We start from the raw sequence: 17,028 nt of genomic DNA, 5'->3' as shown, positions 1-17,028 counted from the left end.
ACGTTTTATCAACAAATTGAGATACGATTTATAAATGTTTGGTTTCAAACGTATAAAATTTGCATATGAACAACTATCGTAAGACGTCCACCAAAAACGTTTAATAAACCGAAATCACGGCGGACATTCTTCGCAATAAAATACGTAGGTGCTGCACGTTTATTCTACAGAATAAAACGTTCTTTTTTGACGAATTTCATACGCTTTATATACTGGCATTGTTTATTGGGAATCAAGATGACTCCAGAGGAAGCAAGCACTCTTCTAGCAGATCAAGCTACCTTGTACAAAACCATTGGGGCTTCACACACCATCATCAAGGATACAACAGCATCAGCCTCATTCAACGAGCATCAATGGGAAGTTCGCCTCGATCTACTGGAGAAAAATTGGAAAATGTTTTCGGACAATGATCTTATTCTACAGAGAGCTGCAACCAGCAACAAGGAGTTGGACTATTTTGCAAAAGGGGTTTCGGATGAAGCTTTGAGCTGGTACATTGACACGAAGGCTTTTATGTTGGGAAAAATCAAGGAGTTCACAAAACCTCCTGCATCTACGGTTACACAACCTACGGTTACTGCACCTCAGGCTACGCTACAGCAAAGTGTGGTTCAAACCTCATATGAAGCAATTAAACTACCAACTTTCAACGGAGTTCAGAAAGAATGGCAAACTTACAAGGAGCAATTCACTGCATCAGTGATCAACGAAGCAAGCATGGCTCCAGTTATCAAACTTCAACGATTGATGAATTCCTTAGGAGATGAAGCAAGACGTACGATACAAACCATCAGCGTGATCGGAGACAACTTTACAACGGCAGGGGAAACGCTGTGCCAAAAATTTGATAATCCACCTCTACAATTCCGCCTGCAAATGGAAACTCTAGTCAACATGCCTTCATCCAGCAAAGAATCAGCTGCACACCTTAGCGGATTGCTAAGTACAGTTTCAGAAAGCATCATCAGCTTCACCGCTCTAGGTAGATTAGTCAAACAATGGGACGATGTGATTATATTCTTCATCACTACCAAGATTTCTGAACGCACTCGATTGGATTGGATCAAGTATATTTCTACGGAAAAGCTTGGCAATTTCCCTACATTCAAACAGTTAGAAACTTTCCTGAAGGAGCGGATTCGTTCTTTGGAGTTGGCTCACTCAAGTCTCGAGAAAGCTCCAGCTAAGCCGCCAAATACGAACAACATCGATACATCGAAGCAACGGCCGTATAAACAACATGGAAAACCTTCATCAACGGTATCGTATTTTAATAATTCAACAAAAAGGGGTAAGCAAAATAGACCTCCTGCTATCTGTTCGTATTGTCAAGGTCCACATTTTGTAACGTATTGCTCAGTATTTCTCGCACTTTCGTGCTCAGACAAGTTACAGTTTATTGAGAAAAACAACTTGTGTTCTAACTGTTTAAATTCACATCCAATAGAAAAGTGCTGGGTCAAAGGTAGATGCCGCAAATGTGGCAACAAGCATCATTCACAACTTCATGAAGTTTATTCAACCATGGAGAAGGATAACTCACGCCCAAATAAAAGTACTCAACCGCCTGCCAAGGACGGACATGCTGGTAATTCTTCGGATCAATCGTCGACTTACTGCACCATGGGGCATGTGGACCAATGCATGCCCTCACCTGCTTCAGCATTTGTGAGGAGAAAAGGATTTTTAGCTACAGGCATCCTCACCTTCCGGTCACCTCAAGGCCATCGAATGGAAGTTCGAGCACTTCTGGATACATGCTCAGAAGACTGCTTTTTCAGCGAGCACATGGTGCAGACTTTGTCACTTCATCGTCAACAAACTTCAGTCGTTTGCTACGGCGTTGGCGACCAAACAACCTCTGTGGCTGATGCTCTTGCTACAGCTTACTTATACTCTGATCCGTTTCCAGACTTTTCATTGGCTGTTACCGGGCTGATACTCAAAAAGGTGGCTGGCACCACTCCAAATCAGCACATCTCCACGGCAACGTGGCATCATCTCAAGGGTTTGAAACTGGCCGACCCTGCCTTCAATGTTCCTGGTCGTGTCGATTGCATTCTCAACACCGAAGTCTTCGCTGCGATCTTACGCAATCGCATCAAGAAAGGCCTACCAGCCCAGCCTGCAGCTCTGGAAACAATCTTCGGATGGGTCGTCATCGGAGCTGAACAAGCTTTTTCGAAGGCCAGCTCACGCACCAAGGTTCTGCGCACTGTGACCGCAAGTGCAGAGGCATCAGAGCTTTCGCAAGCTCTCACAAAATTCTGGGAACTAGAAGAAGTTCCTCCTGCTGTTCATCTTTCACCAGACGAGGAGGCCTGCTACGACCACTTCAAGAAGACGCATACGAGGAACGAACAAGGTCGTTTCGTTCTTCGGCTTCCATTCAAGGAGGCTCCGACCTTGCCTGACTCCAAGGCAGTAGCAGAAACTTGTCTCAATCGTCAGATTCGACGCTTCAAAAAGAACCCACAGGTGGGAGAAGCATACTCAACTTTCATGCAGGAATACTCTGATTTAAGACACATGGAGGTAGTTCCAGAGGATGAGGCAACAAATCCAATTTCCGGTTATATTCCACATCATTGTGTTTTTAAGCTCTCGAAAATTCGAGTTGTGTTTAATGGATCACAACGTTATTCTAATGGTAGATCATTAAATTCCTACTCACATATTGGGCCAAAATTACAAGAGGATGTCCTCATTATTATTCTGCGATGGTCATTTTTTCCAATTGTATTCACTTGCGATGTAGTTAAAATGTTTCGTCAATTTTTAGTGCATCCAGAGGATCGAGACTATCAAAGGATAGTTTGGCGTCCATCATTCAACGATGATCTCAAAATTTATCGACTCAACACCGTCACATATGGCGAAGGCTGCGCCCCTTTTCAAGCCAACGCTTGCATGCTCCAGCTTGCTGACGACGGAGAGTCTCAATACCCCAAAGCTGCTGAAGCCTTACGTCAAAATAGGTACGCCGATGACTTTTACATTGGAGAAGACACTGTAGAAGGTGCCTGTGAATCACGTAAGCAATTGGTTCAATTACTTTCTTCTGCTGGCATGGAAGTCGGTAAGTGGGCTTCCAACCGCGTCGAAGTTCTGCGAAGTGTAAAGTCTCCTGAGCCAAACCTTGCTATTAACGTTCTTCAGGAGCAAGAAGTCGTATCGACTCTTGGGCTCAGGTGGCTACCTTCTGAAGATGCTTTTAATTTTAAAGTTTCAACTTCTTCTTTGCCAAAAGTCATCACAAAACGATTTCTTCTCTCGGAAATTTCTAAATTATTCGATCCAATTGGCTACTTAAGTCCTGTAGTTACGAGAGGAAAAATCTAACTTCAAAATCTTTGGCTTAAAAAACTTGGATGGGACGATCCTGTTCCTCCCGAAATTCAGGAAGCCTGGACAATCTTTCACAAAGAACTGTTGGATTTAGAGAAAATAAAAATTCCAAGATGGCTTGGAGCTAATTCATTTTCGGGGTGGGACCTACACTGCTTCTGCGATGCATCTAAACGTGCTTACGCAGCTGCTATTTATGTCGTCACACCATCAGGGCAGACGTTTAGTTCAAAGCTGTTAGTTTCAAAATCGAAAGTTGCACCAATAAAGGTGATTAGTATACCAAAGCTTGAACTTTGCGCCGCTGCTCTGCTCGTAAAGCTTCTCTTATACATTTTAAAGCACCTAAAGCGAAATCCATCTCGAATTTTCTGCTGGAGCGATTCTAAAGTAGTTCTTGCCTGGCTACTATCACATCCATCACGATGGAAAACTTTCATTGCAAACAGAGTAAGTTTCATCACCACTTCTCTGCCAGCCGATACTCAATGGGGTTACGTATCTACTTTAGAAAACCCAGCTGACCTACCTACGCGAGGTCTAAAACCATCTGAACTTAAAGACTCTTCCTTGTGGTGGCACGGTCCAACGTGGCTTACAAAACCTTCTTCTGAATGGCCAAAAACCACAGAACAATTTACGACTCAGGAGGAAAGTTCTCCAGATGAGTCACATGTTTTTGTGTCACAAGAATCAGATCTTATGGGTTGGACTGAAAAGTTTTCGTCAATTGACAAACTCGTGCGTATTCTGTCATACATTCATCGCTGGCGAGCAAATTCTAAATTAGAGCGATCCAAACGACGAGTTGGAGGTCTCTGCGCTTCAGAACTTAAGGTTGGACTTACTTATTTAATGAGAATTCCGCAAAAGGCCTTCTTCTCGGCCGAACTTCAAAGTCTAAAACAAGGTCAAAAAATTGCACCTAATAGTATCATTCTTAGATTGTCGCCAGAGTTGAAAAGTGATGGTCTGTTGCATGTTGGAGGTCGACTTCAAAATTCCTATCTCACTGATGAGGAAAAACACCCAATAATATTGCCAACAAACAACCATATCGCAAAACTTCTTGTTGCTCAAGCTCATAAAAAGACTCTTCATGGCGGTCCGACAGTCGTCCAAAGTCATCTTAATCGAAAGTTCTGGCTAGTCAGAGGTCGCAATTTTATTCGAAAAGTTGTCCATGATTGCGTCAAATGTGCTCGGTATGGTGGAGCGGTAATTCAACAGCAAATGGCCCCTTTGCCTGCTGTACGTACAAGACCATCTCGACCTTTTACCTATACCGGAGTTGACTATGCAGGTCCATTTTGGATACGCTGTGCCCCTGGTCGAGGACAGAAAGCGTATAAAGCATACGTAGCAATTTTTATCTGCATGGTAACTCGCGCGGTGCACATCGAGATAGTTTCGAGTCTTACTTCTGAAGCTTTTCTCGCAGCTTTTCGTCGATTTGTTGCTCGTCGTGGTTTGCCTCTCTTCATGTATTCCGACAATGGTACCACCTTCAAGGGTGCCGACGAGGAATTGTATCAGTTGTTTTGCGAAACCTCTGCTTTCAGCGAGGAAGTAGCTGCAAGCATTGCAAAAGATGGTGTCACTTGGTCGTACATTCCTCCTCGCGCGCCTCACTTTGGAGGCTTATGGGAAACTAACGTGCGCTCCTTCAAAAAACATCTCTACAAAGTTATTGGTAACAACAAGTTGATCTTTGAAGAGTTTTATACACTCAGCTGCACCATTGAGTCGTGCCTGAACTCAAGGCCACTCAGCCCTCTCAGTTCCAACCCTGAAGACCTGGCCGCTCTTACGCCTGGCCACTTCTTAATTGGTGCTGCTCTGACGTCAGTTCCAGAACCTTTTGATCAGACAAATGAATCTGTTTCTCCCCATACTAGATGGCACTTACTTTCTCTCATGAGAAATCACTTCTAGAAACGCTGGAAGTCTGAATTCCTGTCACAGATGCAGCAACGTTCTAAGTGGCTGTACCCGAACGTAGTTCACAAGGTTGGCGACCTTGTCTTGTTCAAGGACGACCAGCTTCCGCCATCAAAATGGCCACTTGCTCGCATCGTTCGACTGCACCTGGGGAAAGACGGTCTCAGTCGTGTGGCCGTGATCAAAACTGCCACCAAAGAATACACCAGGGCACTCAACAGCTTGGTGCGTCTGCCTATCAACACCGAGGTCCAAGAAAACTTGCCACCCCCGGCTTGAGCTGTCATAGTGGGCGGCATAAGCAACACCACGTTCCATTCAATTGTTTTCAAGAATGAACAGATAATTTTCCAGATAAAAATTTCAAGACTGAAAAACTTATTGTATTAGCTTAGGGAAATTCAATTAATTTCGCGAGTTGTTGCTTAAAGTAACTAAGATTATATTTACATTTACAATTTTTTATACAAATGTTGTCAATTAACGATTGATTTTTAACTTGTTATCGATCAAATATCTGTTATACGATTTTTACACTAAAAGGCTTTATTTTATGTACGAATATTGATGACTTCGTCACTACGTTATTTACAATTGTTCAAGTTTTTTTGTAATCACAAATGTTTAAAGTTTTATTATTATACATTGTAAGACAAATGTCATAAACGCCATTCGTAGTGGGCGGAATGTTTCGGCCGATTGCCTTGATTTATATATTTCATATTTTCGCGCATTAAAATTGTACTACGCGAGTCGCGCGCGATACTCATTTTAGACGCTTACGCGCTCAAGTCAAGTTCAACTCTCGCTCATGGCGTCGCCGCAGCAGCTTCGCGCTCCGCGCCACTTTTGTTGAAACAAGTAATTTTTATAACTTTGATTAGGGAACGTTTTGTACAATATTTATCGAAAGAATATACAAGTTTAGTTAAAGTTAAATAACGTGAGTTTACTTTTATTTATATATATATCTCTCTCTCCTCAACCGCAAGATTCTGTTTTTTTTTCTTTGCGCACCCACAAGATCCAGCTTTTTCTCTTCAAGTTGCAAGAGCCGCAACACATACATACATATATATATATTGTGACGTGGTATTTCGTACCCCGTCACTTTGTTTAACTATCGCACTTCCCTAGGTACAAATATCGCTAAAAATAACGAAAGCACGTCTGAGGCCAATACTCCAAAAATGAACGACTAATTATCTTTAAGTGAAATTCTCTTTACTAAGTTAATTTTATGCTATTTTCTAATTCTGTAACGCTCTACGAAAACCATCTACGAGACCTTCGCGTCAAGATACCAGGACACTGCCAGACAGGGGTCACGTACCAGCTCAACATCGACCACCACTGACTACAGACGAACGAATACCGCTGAAACCACTCCCGATGGATGCCTATCTAGTTGTCGAACAGGGTCGCGCGTGATGCACAAGCAGTACCTCCGACTATTTAAGACTTATCGGCCAGGAGCCAAACCACGAATGAATGCTTCTACCGCTCGGATACATCGTCAGGCGGCGTACAGGGCTGTGCGTCAAAAACACAACAAAGCCTCCCGTCGACGATACTTATCAGCCTGGAGCTGAACCGACCATGACACCTACTAAGTCGTTGTCTATCAAATAGAGGACGGTTTTCTCTTCACGAACCGTCCTATCGAAGGACTGTGGCGTGGAATAGGCTATGATATGCTGACCACGTGGATCTGGTGGATATAGTGTGGGGATCCGGGTTGAGGGCCATCACCACCAGATCGTTCCGGCATCGGGGTTTCAATGAGCGAGGGCCGGTATGCAGCGCCGACGAAATAGCTACAACGGGGAGTACCAGAAAAGCAAGGAGTGAAGTACAGTCGGTCGCAAGTCCAAAAGATCGGTGACGTAATATTGTCGCACACCTCAATATCGCAACACATGAGCGGTACGACCTCCCCTCTCACCAACGATACCGCACAGCTGAGGGAAAACATCTCTGACCACCTTCCGACGTCCCGATACCTCGATACCTGTCGTCGAGGGAGAAGAAAAACGAGCGGCGAGGGATTATCGCCGCCTATCCGTAGACCAGACCTACGCGACCTACTGGTCCAATTAGAATACCGCACATTTGAGGAAGAATCACGGTACAGCAGCTCGACGAAAATCAGGATCATCGCTCGTCTCGTCACTCTATGTTCAGTTATCGCTCTAAGAAGACGTGCTATCGCTATATCGTACCGCTATTACTATCTCTTGTATCTCTCGTATCATAGATTCAGTTCTCGCTTTTGTTACCGCATCTTCGGTGCCTTCTCTATATTCTTTTTACGTAAGTGAGGTTCCTTTTCTATTTTGTGAAGCCACGAGTTTACTTGCAATATATATCGTATCTTTATCTCTCTCTTTCTCTTTATCTTGCAGTTGGTCTGCTTGAGCCACCTGGGCTCGTACCTTATTCTCTATTATCTCTTATCTTGTCCCTTTCTCTTTCTTATTGCAAGTAACTTCGCGACTGGTTGATTATTACTTATGCATTGTTAGTGACTATCGCTTTATTTTATTATCTTTCTCTTCTAGAATGTCTAAATGCCTAATACCGCTGTATAGCAGCGCGTTCCGTTAAATGATCAATTCTTTTGTCTTAGCTATTGAACATTACTATTTCGCTATACTTTCTTTGATTAATTCATATCTGTTTCTTTACCTATTACCTTCGATTATCGTATCTCAGTGAGTGTACCGCGGGAGCGATCTTACATCGCTGCGTGGTCCCGCTCGTCGTTCATTTGACATTAGAGTATTGTGCCGTATCGCATAACATCTTTTTCATTATTTTCTTCGCTAATATCGCTGATCGTAGTTGTCCGTAGTCTCTTTGGTTTGTCGTATATTGCATATTAATTCTCTTGAATATTATTTGTCTTATCTTAAATTATCTTTTAACGTACCGAATATTATCTCTCTTTCTCTCGCAATTACCGCAAACTAGAGACTACGTATTATTTGTCATTTTCTGTATCTTACAATAATTCTCTATTTGGCCTGTTTCCTTGAATTTACCGTGTAATTCCCTGCCTCTGTTATATCGCTGATAATTCTGGTAATGTGATAACTATTACGATTTCTGTACCTTACATGTGTCTTATAATCGCTTGTCAGATTTTATGGTTTACTTGATCAATGCTTAACTTAAGTACCGTATATCTTTTTCTGTTCCGCATATTCATTATAATACCGTGTTAATCATTACCTTGAATCAAAGTATCGCGAGCCTACGCATCTCTCACGCTTATTCGGAAAACGTTCCGTTATTTGTTGAATCTCTCGCTTAACTTTTCTCTGGCTATAAATATTTTTAATTATCGCATCTATCTTAATTGTATCTCAATCTCTTCAGTTATTTGCTTGTTATTAAAATTTATCGCTTCTCAACTAATATATTCGATACTATTTCTGCTTCACCTATTTCTTATTTTATCTATTGGATTCAACCCCTCCCCTCTACCATTACCTTGTCTATACTAAGCAAGCTGTGCAAAACCGTCGTAGAACCTGACCTTACCTTTATCTATTACCTTTACCTTAACCTTTATCTTTTTCTCTAATTATCTATTTTTTGACGCATGTGCGTCTGGCGCCCAACAATCGTATCTTTCTCTTTCATTATCTCTCTATATCTAATTATTCAGATTAGTGACTGCGCCGTAGGGAACCAATTATCTCATTTCTTTGTTCTAACACTCGCGAAAAATTTTATGGTTACAAAATGGCGCACAACGTGGGGCCACGCCAATAAAGAGGGAGTATCTTATTCAATGGTGAAAGCAAATTTTATCGTATACTGTCAAAGCACCCGAGAAAAGTAAGAGACCGAACACGAACCCCAGAAACCCCAAAAATTGATAAAATTGCGAGGAACTCAGACAATTGAGCAGCAAATTTAAAATAATTGATTACCGCAACCGAGATTGGATATAAACCAAATTTTGAATATTAGAATTCCATATCGCGACCGAATACAGCATAGATATCGCTAAATTAAAAATATCGAAAATTTGAAACCGTTTAAATATCGCACGGCTTAACCGCCATCAATAGCGCAAATTCGAACAATATTTAAATATCGCACAGCCTAACTGCCATAAATATCGCGAGCATAAAAACACTTGGATATCGCACAGGTTAACCGACGTACCTCTTGAATAATAACAACGGAAAAACTCAGGGATAATCTGATACGACATAAACATTTTGACCTTATAAACTACTCAGTCTAGTGTATGGCAGGGGTGATCGTCTGTTGTAATCAAAATTGTTATTGATTCGTTAGATCGCTGTGTTTTGATTTCTTCAACAAGATTACCATATTGACCTTCTTGCGCGACAAAATTATTGTGAAACCTTTGGCTTGGGTAGGGCAATATTGTTGTTTATATCGCGGTTTCCGGCTTTATAGGGTCACGCTAGCTTAACCGATTCAATAATCCGTCAATATCGCAATTTCTTTTTTTCTTCGGCTCACCTATCGCTGGTACACATTTCTTATGTCAATACACACGTCCGCCAAGGCGTGGGTAGACTTCTTGACCGACGCCGAGTGGAACACTGAATTAGAAGGACGCTCGTTATCAATAACAGGTATATTGCCAGTCCGTCGTCAACGGTTGACAAATTATTGCAAACAATACGGCCTAGGCATGGGCGACCCCCCTACTCTCGACGACGCTAATATAACTACACCAATAGACGACAGCGACGACGTGACGTTATCTACACAAACGCAACCGGTTAATCCCGCGTCTTGCACCGATGACGAAATTCGTGACGTAATACGGCCTTCGAACAGTAACTCCGATACTTCAGCAACCAGCGCGATTCGGAAACAACCACCGGAACCGCAACCTAGCCGAATTAGCCCGCGAAATATACCACCAGAATTCCTTCCCGGCAATAACGCACCGGCTAAACCGGCACCCGATCAGCAACCGCCCTTGAGATCACAGGAGTATAACCCGGCGAATCCGCAACCATTTGACTACCGCACAGGGAATTCTCCACCGTAAAAATATCGCGACGCACCGCCGCTGCGGAGACCTGCCTTCTGCAACCAAGGTTTCAAAGACAGCCAGTATAACTTCCCGCGACCGAGCGCGAATAGCTACTTAACATCACCGTCTAGATCGACAGCGTTAGCAGCATACGAAGTTATGAGAAAATGGAACCTCAAGTTTTCAGGAGCGCGTAACGAGGACGCCGAAGCATTTCTCGCACGTATAGACGAGGGTCGATCACTCATTAACATTCGCGACGAGGATATTTTGAATAGCATCCCCTTCTTTTTGTCAGGTGTCGCAATTTATTGGTTCCGCAACAAACGCGAAACGTGGCGTTCTTTCGCAGAGTTTAAAGCCGCGTGGCGTCGTAGGTTTGTCAATCCCGAGTTACAGTTCGCCTTGAGGGAGGAAATTCGTAGACGAACCCAGGGTGAATTCGAGTCAGTTTCCGATTATTAAACATATATGAGGGCGTATTTCGATAGATTGAGACCCGCGTGGGGGGAAGCTAAACAATTAGATTACGCATACCGCAATTTAGTACCGCGATTACAGATTTTAATTCGACGGGACGAACTACGGGACCTTGATAAGTTAGAGGACCTTGCTAGCCGAATAGAAATCAGCTTCCGAGTCGCAAATAATTACCAAGCACCGCCAACCCCGGAACGATCGGTACTACCCGAATTAGCTTACCGCGGGCAGAGAAAACCAAGGCCTTCTCGCCATAATTTCGTAGCACTCAACTTTTTCGAGGAAGGCCCGGAACCCGAGACGGAACTGGCCAACGCGACCCAATTCGCTCAATCGACACTTAATCGTGGCACACAGGGTAATAGACCCAACGGTCGAAGTGCCCAGCCACGTAGTAAGGCACCGCGATTCAATAGTCGAAACGACAACAGTGCGCCAACCACTCCTACCGCTACCACGGCTCAGACGGATACCGCGAACATCGCGAATCACTTTCCTGAGGTCCCTGGCAACCCTTTTCTGCCAAGTCCGAGACATACGCTAATCTGTTACCAGTGCAGAAAACCCGGTCACCGATATGCAAATTGTCCCGAACCCGCGACCGGTCTATACTGTTTTCGGTGTGGCAAAGTAGGATACACTAAGGTGACATGCCCGAACCAATGTGCGGGAAACCAGTGATGGAGCCGCACGAACGGGGAACTGCGGAAACCCCTCCGTCATCCGAATCGTTAGATTTTTGTAATCCGATCCAAGCGTACGCTAGAAATCCGCTATTGTTTCTCAACTTCGAAATCTTATCGCAACCAGTAGCCGCACTATTTGATTGTGGCTCTTCTCGCACCTTTCTTGGCCAAGAGGCTATATCGCTAGTGTAGGAGTAAAGAATATTCTCTATGTTAAGTTTATATTTTAAAATAAAGATAAGATTGTGTTTATTTTTAAGTGTCGTAAATTTAAGGATTATGTTGTGACAAAGGCTATCCAACATGCTGTTGCCAGATGAGGAAACGTGGCTAGTTGGTGAGTCTCGGTCACTAAAGTACGAGTCGTGTGAGAGCGAGAGAGAGAGCCAGGTATGAAGTATGGAGTACAAAGTATAAGTAAGGGTATGAGGGTGGGAGTGAGAAAAGGCCAAGAGGCCCTGCATGTACCTAATAGCTAAGAAAAAGTCAGTCTAAAACCATCGGGACTACTGTAAAGATGTACTTGTCACTTTGTCATAATAAAGAAATACTTCTATAAAATTCAAACCTGCCGTCATACTGCAAATCTTTCTTTAGTAAAGTTAATAGCATCAAACCTATTATTATCATTATACTACACTAGTTACCGCCTTGAAGCTTCCAATTTTACCGTCCCGCTTAGGTCCGGTCAAAATGGCCGCCGGACAGGAGGCACAGATTACCGGTAAAGTGGACTTACCGGTCATGCTACGAGGGGTGTATCATAATATTCCCGCTCGTCTAGTGCCCAGTCTTAGCTACCCTTGCATCATTGGGTTAGACTTCATTCGGGTATTTGGAATCGTAGTGAATTTTGCCGCATTGACCTGGCGTTTCCAGGATGACCCCAAACGTATTTATACATTCAATAATGATCCACGCGTAGCTTCCAACCCTTTTTGCAACGGTTTAGTCACCTTATCGGAACAACAAAATCTTAAATTGAAGGCCTTTATGAAGTCCGAAATACCGCCTATGCCTGAACACATTGGAGTAACTAATCTCACTTCCCATCGAATTGACGTAGGGAACGCCCTCGCGATCCGCCAGAGATCTTACCGCGTATCGCCTAAGATACAGGAGGCCATAGACAAAGAGGTAGGCAAAATGCTAGCAGCCGGCATCATCGAACCCTCTCATAGCGCATGGGCTAGCCCCATAGTAATGGTAAAGAAGCCAAATGGTTCTTATCGCTTCTGCATAGATTTCCGCAAAGTCAATCAGGTATCTAAGAAAGACGCGTACCCTCTGCCTAGAATGGACAGTGTCCTAGACAAGCTTCGTTCAGCCCGCTATATCTCGACCATCGACATTAGCCAGGCGTACTATCAAATTCCGCTAACCGAAGACAGCCGTGAAATTACCGCATTCACAGTCCCCGGAAAAGGCTTATTTCATTCCACTAGGATGCCTTTCGGTCTAACCGGAGCGCCAGCCACGTTCCAGAGACTATTAGATAAATTAATAGGGCCGGATATGGATCCACATGCGTTTCGTACCTGGATGATATAATAACAGCTACTAAAACTTCTGACGAGCACCTTCACTGGCTCAAACATGTCTTACACGTCATTCATTCCGCGGGATTAACAGTCAACCCTGACAAGAGTAAGTTTTGTCGCTCGGAGGTCAAGTACCTCGGCGTTCTTGTAAATGAACACGGCTTACAAATGGACCCGGATAAAGTTTCACCTGTAGTTAATTATCCAGTACCGACTAACGTCGAATTAGTCCGACGCTTTCTAGGAATGGCATCTTGGTATCGTCGCTTTATTCCCAAGTTTGCTTCAATTCCCGAACCGTTAACTAGGCTCTTAAACAAATCTCAGAACTGGATTTGGGATCAGGAACAAAATACCGCATTCGATGAAATTCGAACCCATTCAACTACCGCACCAACCTTAGCCTACCCGAATTTTGAAGTACCTTTTGTTTTACACACGGATACTAGTAATGTCGGAATCGGGGCAGTATTAACCCAGACCCAAGATGGCGCGGAGCGCGTTATCACGTATGTCAGTCGGACCCTATCGGACGCCGAAAGAAAATATTCAGTGACCGAACTGGAATGTCTCGCCGTGTTATGGGCCATACAAAAATATCGTGCTTATATTGAGGGCTACCATTTTACCGTCATTACCGATCATGACAGTCTAAGATGGCTCCATCATCTCAAGAACCCCACGGGAAGATTGGCCCGTTGGGCTCTCGAGTTACTTAGTTATGATTTCGAAATCGTCCACCGTAAAGGCGCACTAAACGTAGTTCCTGACGCACTATCCCGCATTCTCGAAGTAGCCGCCGTTATAATACCATCGGATGACTCCTGGTACGATCGTCGTAAAGCCGAAGTAATATCGCAACCTAAGAAATTTCCGCGTTGGAAAGTGGACGGGGACAAACTTCACTTTTATCGCGAAGACTCAATGATCGGTACCCCAGTTCAAGATCTAGATGCGTGGAAACTAGTCCTACCCGCAGATCTTTATTCTCGCGCCTTACGAGAAGCACATAATGACCCCCAAGACGGTCACCTAGGTGTCGACAAGTCTTATCGCAGATTAGCTCTCGCATACTATTGGCTTAACACGTATCACGACGTGGTCCAACACCTTAAGCGTTGTGACGCCTGCCAACGAAGCAAGGTTGACCAACGGGTCCCAGCAGGTTTAATGGGACATAGGGTCATCGAACAACCGTGGACAGTAGTCACCGCCGACATAATGGGTCCCTTCCTCCTAGTCGTTCGGGCTACGCCTATCTCCTTGTCTTCCAGGACCTGTTCACGAAGTGGATTGAAATCTGCCTTTTGCGCAAGGCTACCGGTCGTAATATTAGTGACGCCTTCACCGATTTAATCGTATCGCGCTGGGGAACTCCCCAAGTACTACTGACTGACAATGGTACCGAATTTGTGAACAAATCGATAAAAGAACTTGCCGATACCTACCACGTAACCCACGCGACGACGCCACCGTATCACCCTCAAGCCAATCCCGTATAACGAGTCAACCGCGTGCTTAAAACCATGATCATCGCTTTCCTCGAGCAGGAACACCGTGATTGGGTCCTACACCTCCCCGATTTTCGCTTCGCTTACAATACCGCACATCATACTGCCGCCCAAACGAGTCCAGCGTTCTTAAATCTCGGTCGGACACCAGCTCCAACAAACTCCCTTCGGCGAATAACCAGCGGCGACGTACAAGTGGAAAGACAGAGTCCCGAACTCTGGAAGGAGCGTATGGAACGCCTCCAACTGTTACGGGAATGGGTCGCCGAAAACCTGGCTGACGCGTTTGAACCGCAAGCCAATTATTACAATCGCCGTCACCGGACCCAACCGTACTCCGTGGGAGAACTAGTATTGAAGCGCCAACACACTCTTTCTTTGGCTGCTCAGAATTACAGCGCCAAACTGGCTAAGAGATTCCATGGGCCATATCGCATTACCAGAACCATCTCCCCTGTAGTTGTTGAACTCAGCGACGTCATTAGTAACAAAGTGATTGGAAAAACCCATATTGGGTATTTCAAGTCATATCGTGACCATTAGACTTGGATTCCGCAGATACCGCAATCTCTAATACCGCATCCCTACCTATACCGCAACCCGGAGCAGCATGAGCATTCACTCCAGCGACACGGAAGGAGAGCTGGATGGGGAGACCCGATTCGAGGACTCGGATGCCGGAGAACCCAGGGGCTGGGCCAGGCTGGCTCGCCATCAACCGCTGCTATGGCAGTTACGCCGCGAACTCCCGGAGTTTTGGCTGGATCTCACGACCGCAGCCCTGGAAGTCCAGGAGGACCGAGCCGAGCGATACAAGGCCCTGCGACAGTCGGCCATCATCCACCCGCACCCAGACGACCACACTAGAGGTACGCAGGCCGGGAATGGTCTCGGGCGAAATGAGGTCGCCATCCAGATGGAGGTTCCGGCCACGCAGTGCGAGACCCGTGAGGCGAGCACGCAAACCCGCGGAGTAAAGAGGGTCACAATTACGGATGACCCACCAACTGTATTAGGAGTGAAACGGGCCCCCGCCCCAACCGAGCGCTCCAGATCCCGGGAGAGGTCCACATCCCGAACGGTAAGAAACGGTTACCGGCCAGCATCAGCGGCCATTTCGCCAGTGAAACCGAGGTACCCGCGACCGACGGTCGGCGGCTGATCCCCGTACGGATCGTGCTGGATCTGTCAACAGTACGGCCACCGAATCTCAGCCTGCGAGGACAGGGTACCGGAGGACCGTGCATGTTACAAGGGCAGGTCTAATATACAAGCTGTACATGACGTGGTGAGCATCGCCCGAGAAGCGAATGTGAGGAGAGGTCGATTCGCTACCCCCTGCTTGTTGGCGCTTCAGGACGTCAAAAACGCCTTCAACGCGGTGGGGCATAGCACGATATTAGAGGCAATGGAGAGAAAAACCGGCATGCCAAAGTACCTTGTGACGTTGCACCTAGAGTGCAAGTCACAACAAACCCCAAACCCGCGGGGAAGAGTCGAACGGATGAGTCCCGGCCCGTCGGGAAACACCCGAAGCTACCCGAAGCCCACCGACGCTCGGCTGAGCCGAGCGTCAACCAGCAGTACGACCACGTCTCGCCACCAGGACTGACGTGATCCAACACGAACCCCAGAAAGAAAGAGAGAGAGAGAGAGAGAGAGAGAGAGAGAGAGAGAGAGAGAGAGAGAGAGAGAGAGAAAGAGAGTGAGAGAGAGAGAGAGAGAGAGAGAGAAAACACGGAGTGATAAGCAGGACGTCCCCCTCCACACCGCCACCCAGCCACACCGACCGACGACACCAGGTGAGCCTGCGATCTACAGCCGATCTGCACCTCCTCCCATTCCTTCCCCCGCAATACCGACCCTTCCTCCCTCACACTCCCCGTCGCCCTACACCCCCCCCCCCCCCCCCCGCGCGTACCGTCGAGTTAGAATTAAGTGACGCTAAGGGCTGAGGCGTGATCAGCCACCGCTAACGTCTACAACCACTTTGTACAGATCTTTTACAGTTTTGACTCAACTCCCTCCCCCCCCCCCCCCGATCTCAATACGTTTACACTCCTCAAAAATACATACACAAAGTTTTACCTATTCACTCAGTCTTAACTTTCTCGCCTCGTCTCTAATTGTTCCTCCCTTCCACATTGTTCACAACAACATTGTGAACGCAAGTCGTTGGTCGCGCGCCGTCCAACTCACGCGAGGCAACCAGCCTCGCACACTTTCCAATCACGCGACCCAGAAGAAAGTGTGACGTCACGCACGCCGCTCACGCCACCCACGCAGCCGAGCGCGTTGCGTAATCGCCGAACGTGGTCTCCCACTGCCAAAGATCAACCGAGGCTGGAATAAGAGACGGCCGATCAGACCGATCGGCAGGGCACTTCGGGTTCAACTCTTCTAAAGCACCCAACTGACTCTGACGCTTCAACGACGCCGTTCCAGCCCATCGACGCTACAACGACTGTGACTGACTCTGCGACAGC

The 17,028-nt window shown here is 45.7% G+C and overlaps 2 protein-coding genes across 2 annotated transcripts; both read left to right on the top strand.

Annotated features, from left to right (window-relative positions):
- The first annotated feature begins 237 nt into the window (after nt 1–237).
- Nucleotides 238–5,571, top strand: LOC124211541 (uncharacterized). The gene is made up of 5 exons (XM_046610701.1): nt 238–1,294; nt 1,451–2,653; nt 2,786–3,194; nt 3,801–5,232; nt 5,317–5,571. The coding sequence occupies exons 1-5, from the start codon at nt 238–240 to the stop codon at nt 5,569–5,571; spliced, it is 4,356 nt and encodes a 1,451-aa protein (XP_046466657.1).
- An 8,986-nt stretch (nt 5,572–14,557) lies between these two features.
- LOC138190354 (uncharacterized) lies at nt 14,558–15,085 on the top strand. Its single transcript, XM_069133136.1, has one exon. It carries the CDS (start codon nt 14,558–14,560, stop codon nt 15,083–15,085), a length of 528 nt encoding a protein of 175 aa, XP_068989237.1.
- Nucleotides 15,086–17,028: the final 1,943 nt, after the last annotated feature.

Source organism: Neodiprion pinetum, chromosome 2 (assembly GCF_021155775.2).
Source record: "Neodiprion pinetum isolate iyNeoPine1 chromosome 2, iyNeoPine1.2, whole genome shotgun sequence".
NCBI lineage: Eukaryota > Metazoa > Arthropoda > Insecta > Hymenoptera > Diprionidae > Neodiprion > Neodiprion pinetum.
The sequence above is the reverse complement of the archived record's forward strand: the minus strand, read 5'-3'. Positions and strand labels throughout refer to the sequence as shown.

Excerpts from the sequence above, each read along its gene's own strand:
- LOC124211541 (XM_046610701.1), top strand. The coding sequence starts at position 238 with ATGACTCCAGAGGAAGCAAGCACTCTTCTAGCAGATCAAGCTACCTTG. Across the intron at positions 2,654-2,785 it reads ATCACAACGTTATTCTAATG|TGCATCCAGAGGATCGAGAC; the intron begins GTAGATCATTAA and ends GTCAATTTTTAG. Across the intron at positions 3,195-3,800 it reads GTATCGACTCTTGGGCTCAG|AGTAAGTTTCATCACCACTT; the intron begins GTGGCTACCTTC and ends CATTGCAAACAG.
- LOC138190354 (XM_069133136.1), top strand. The coding sequence starts at position 14,558 with ATGATCATCGCTTTCCTCGAGCAGGAACACCGTGATTGGGTCCTACAC.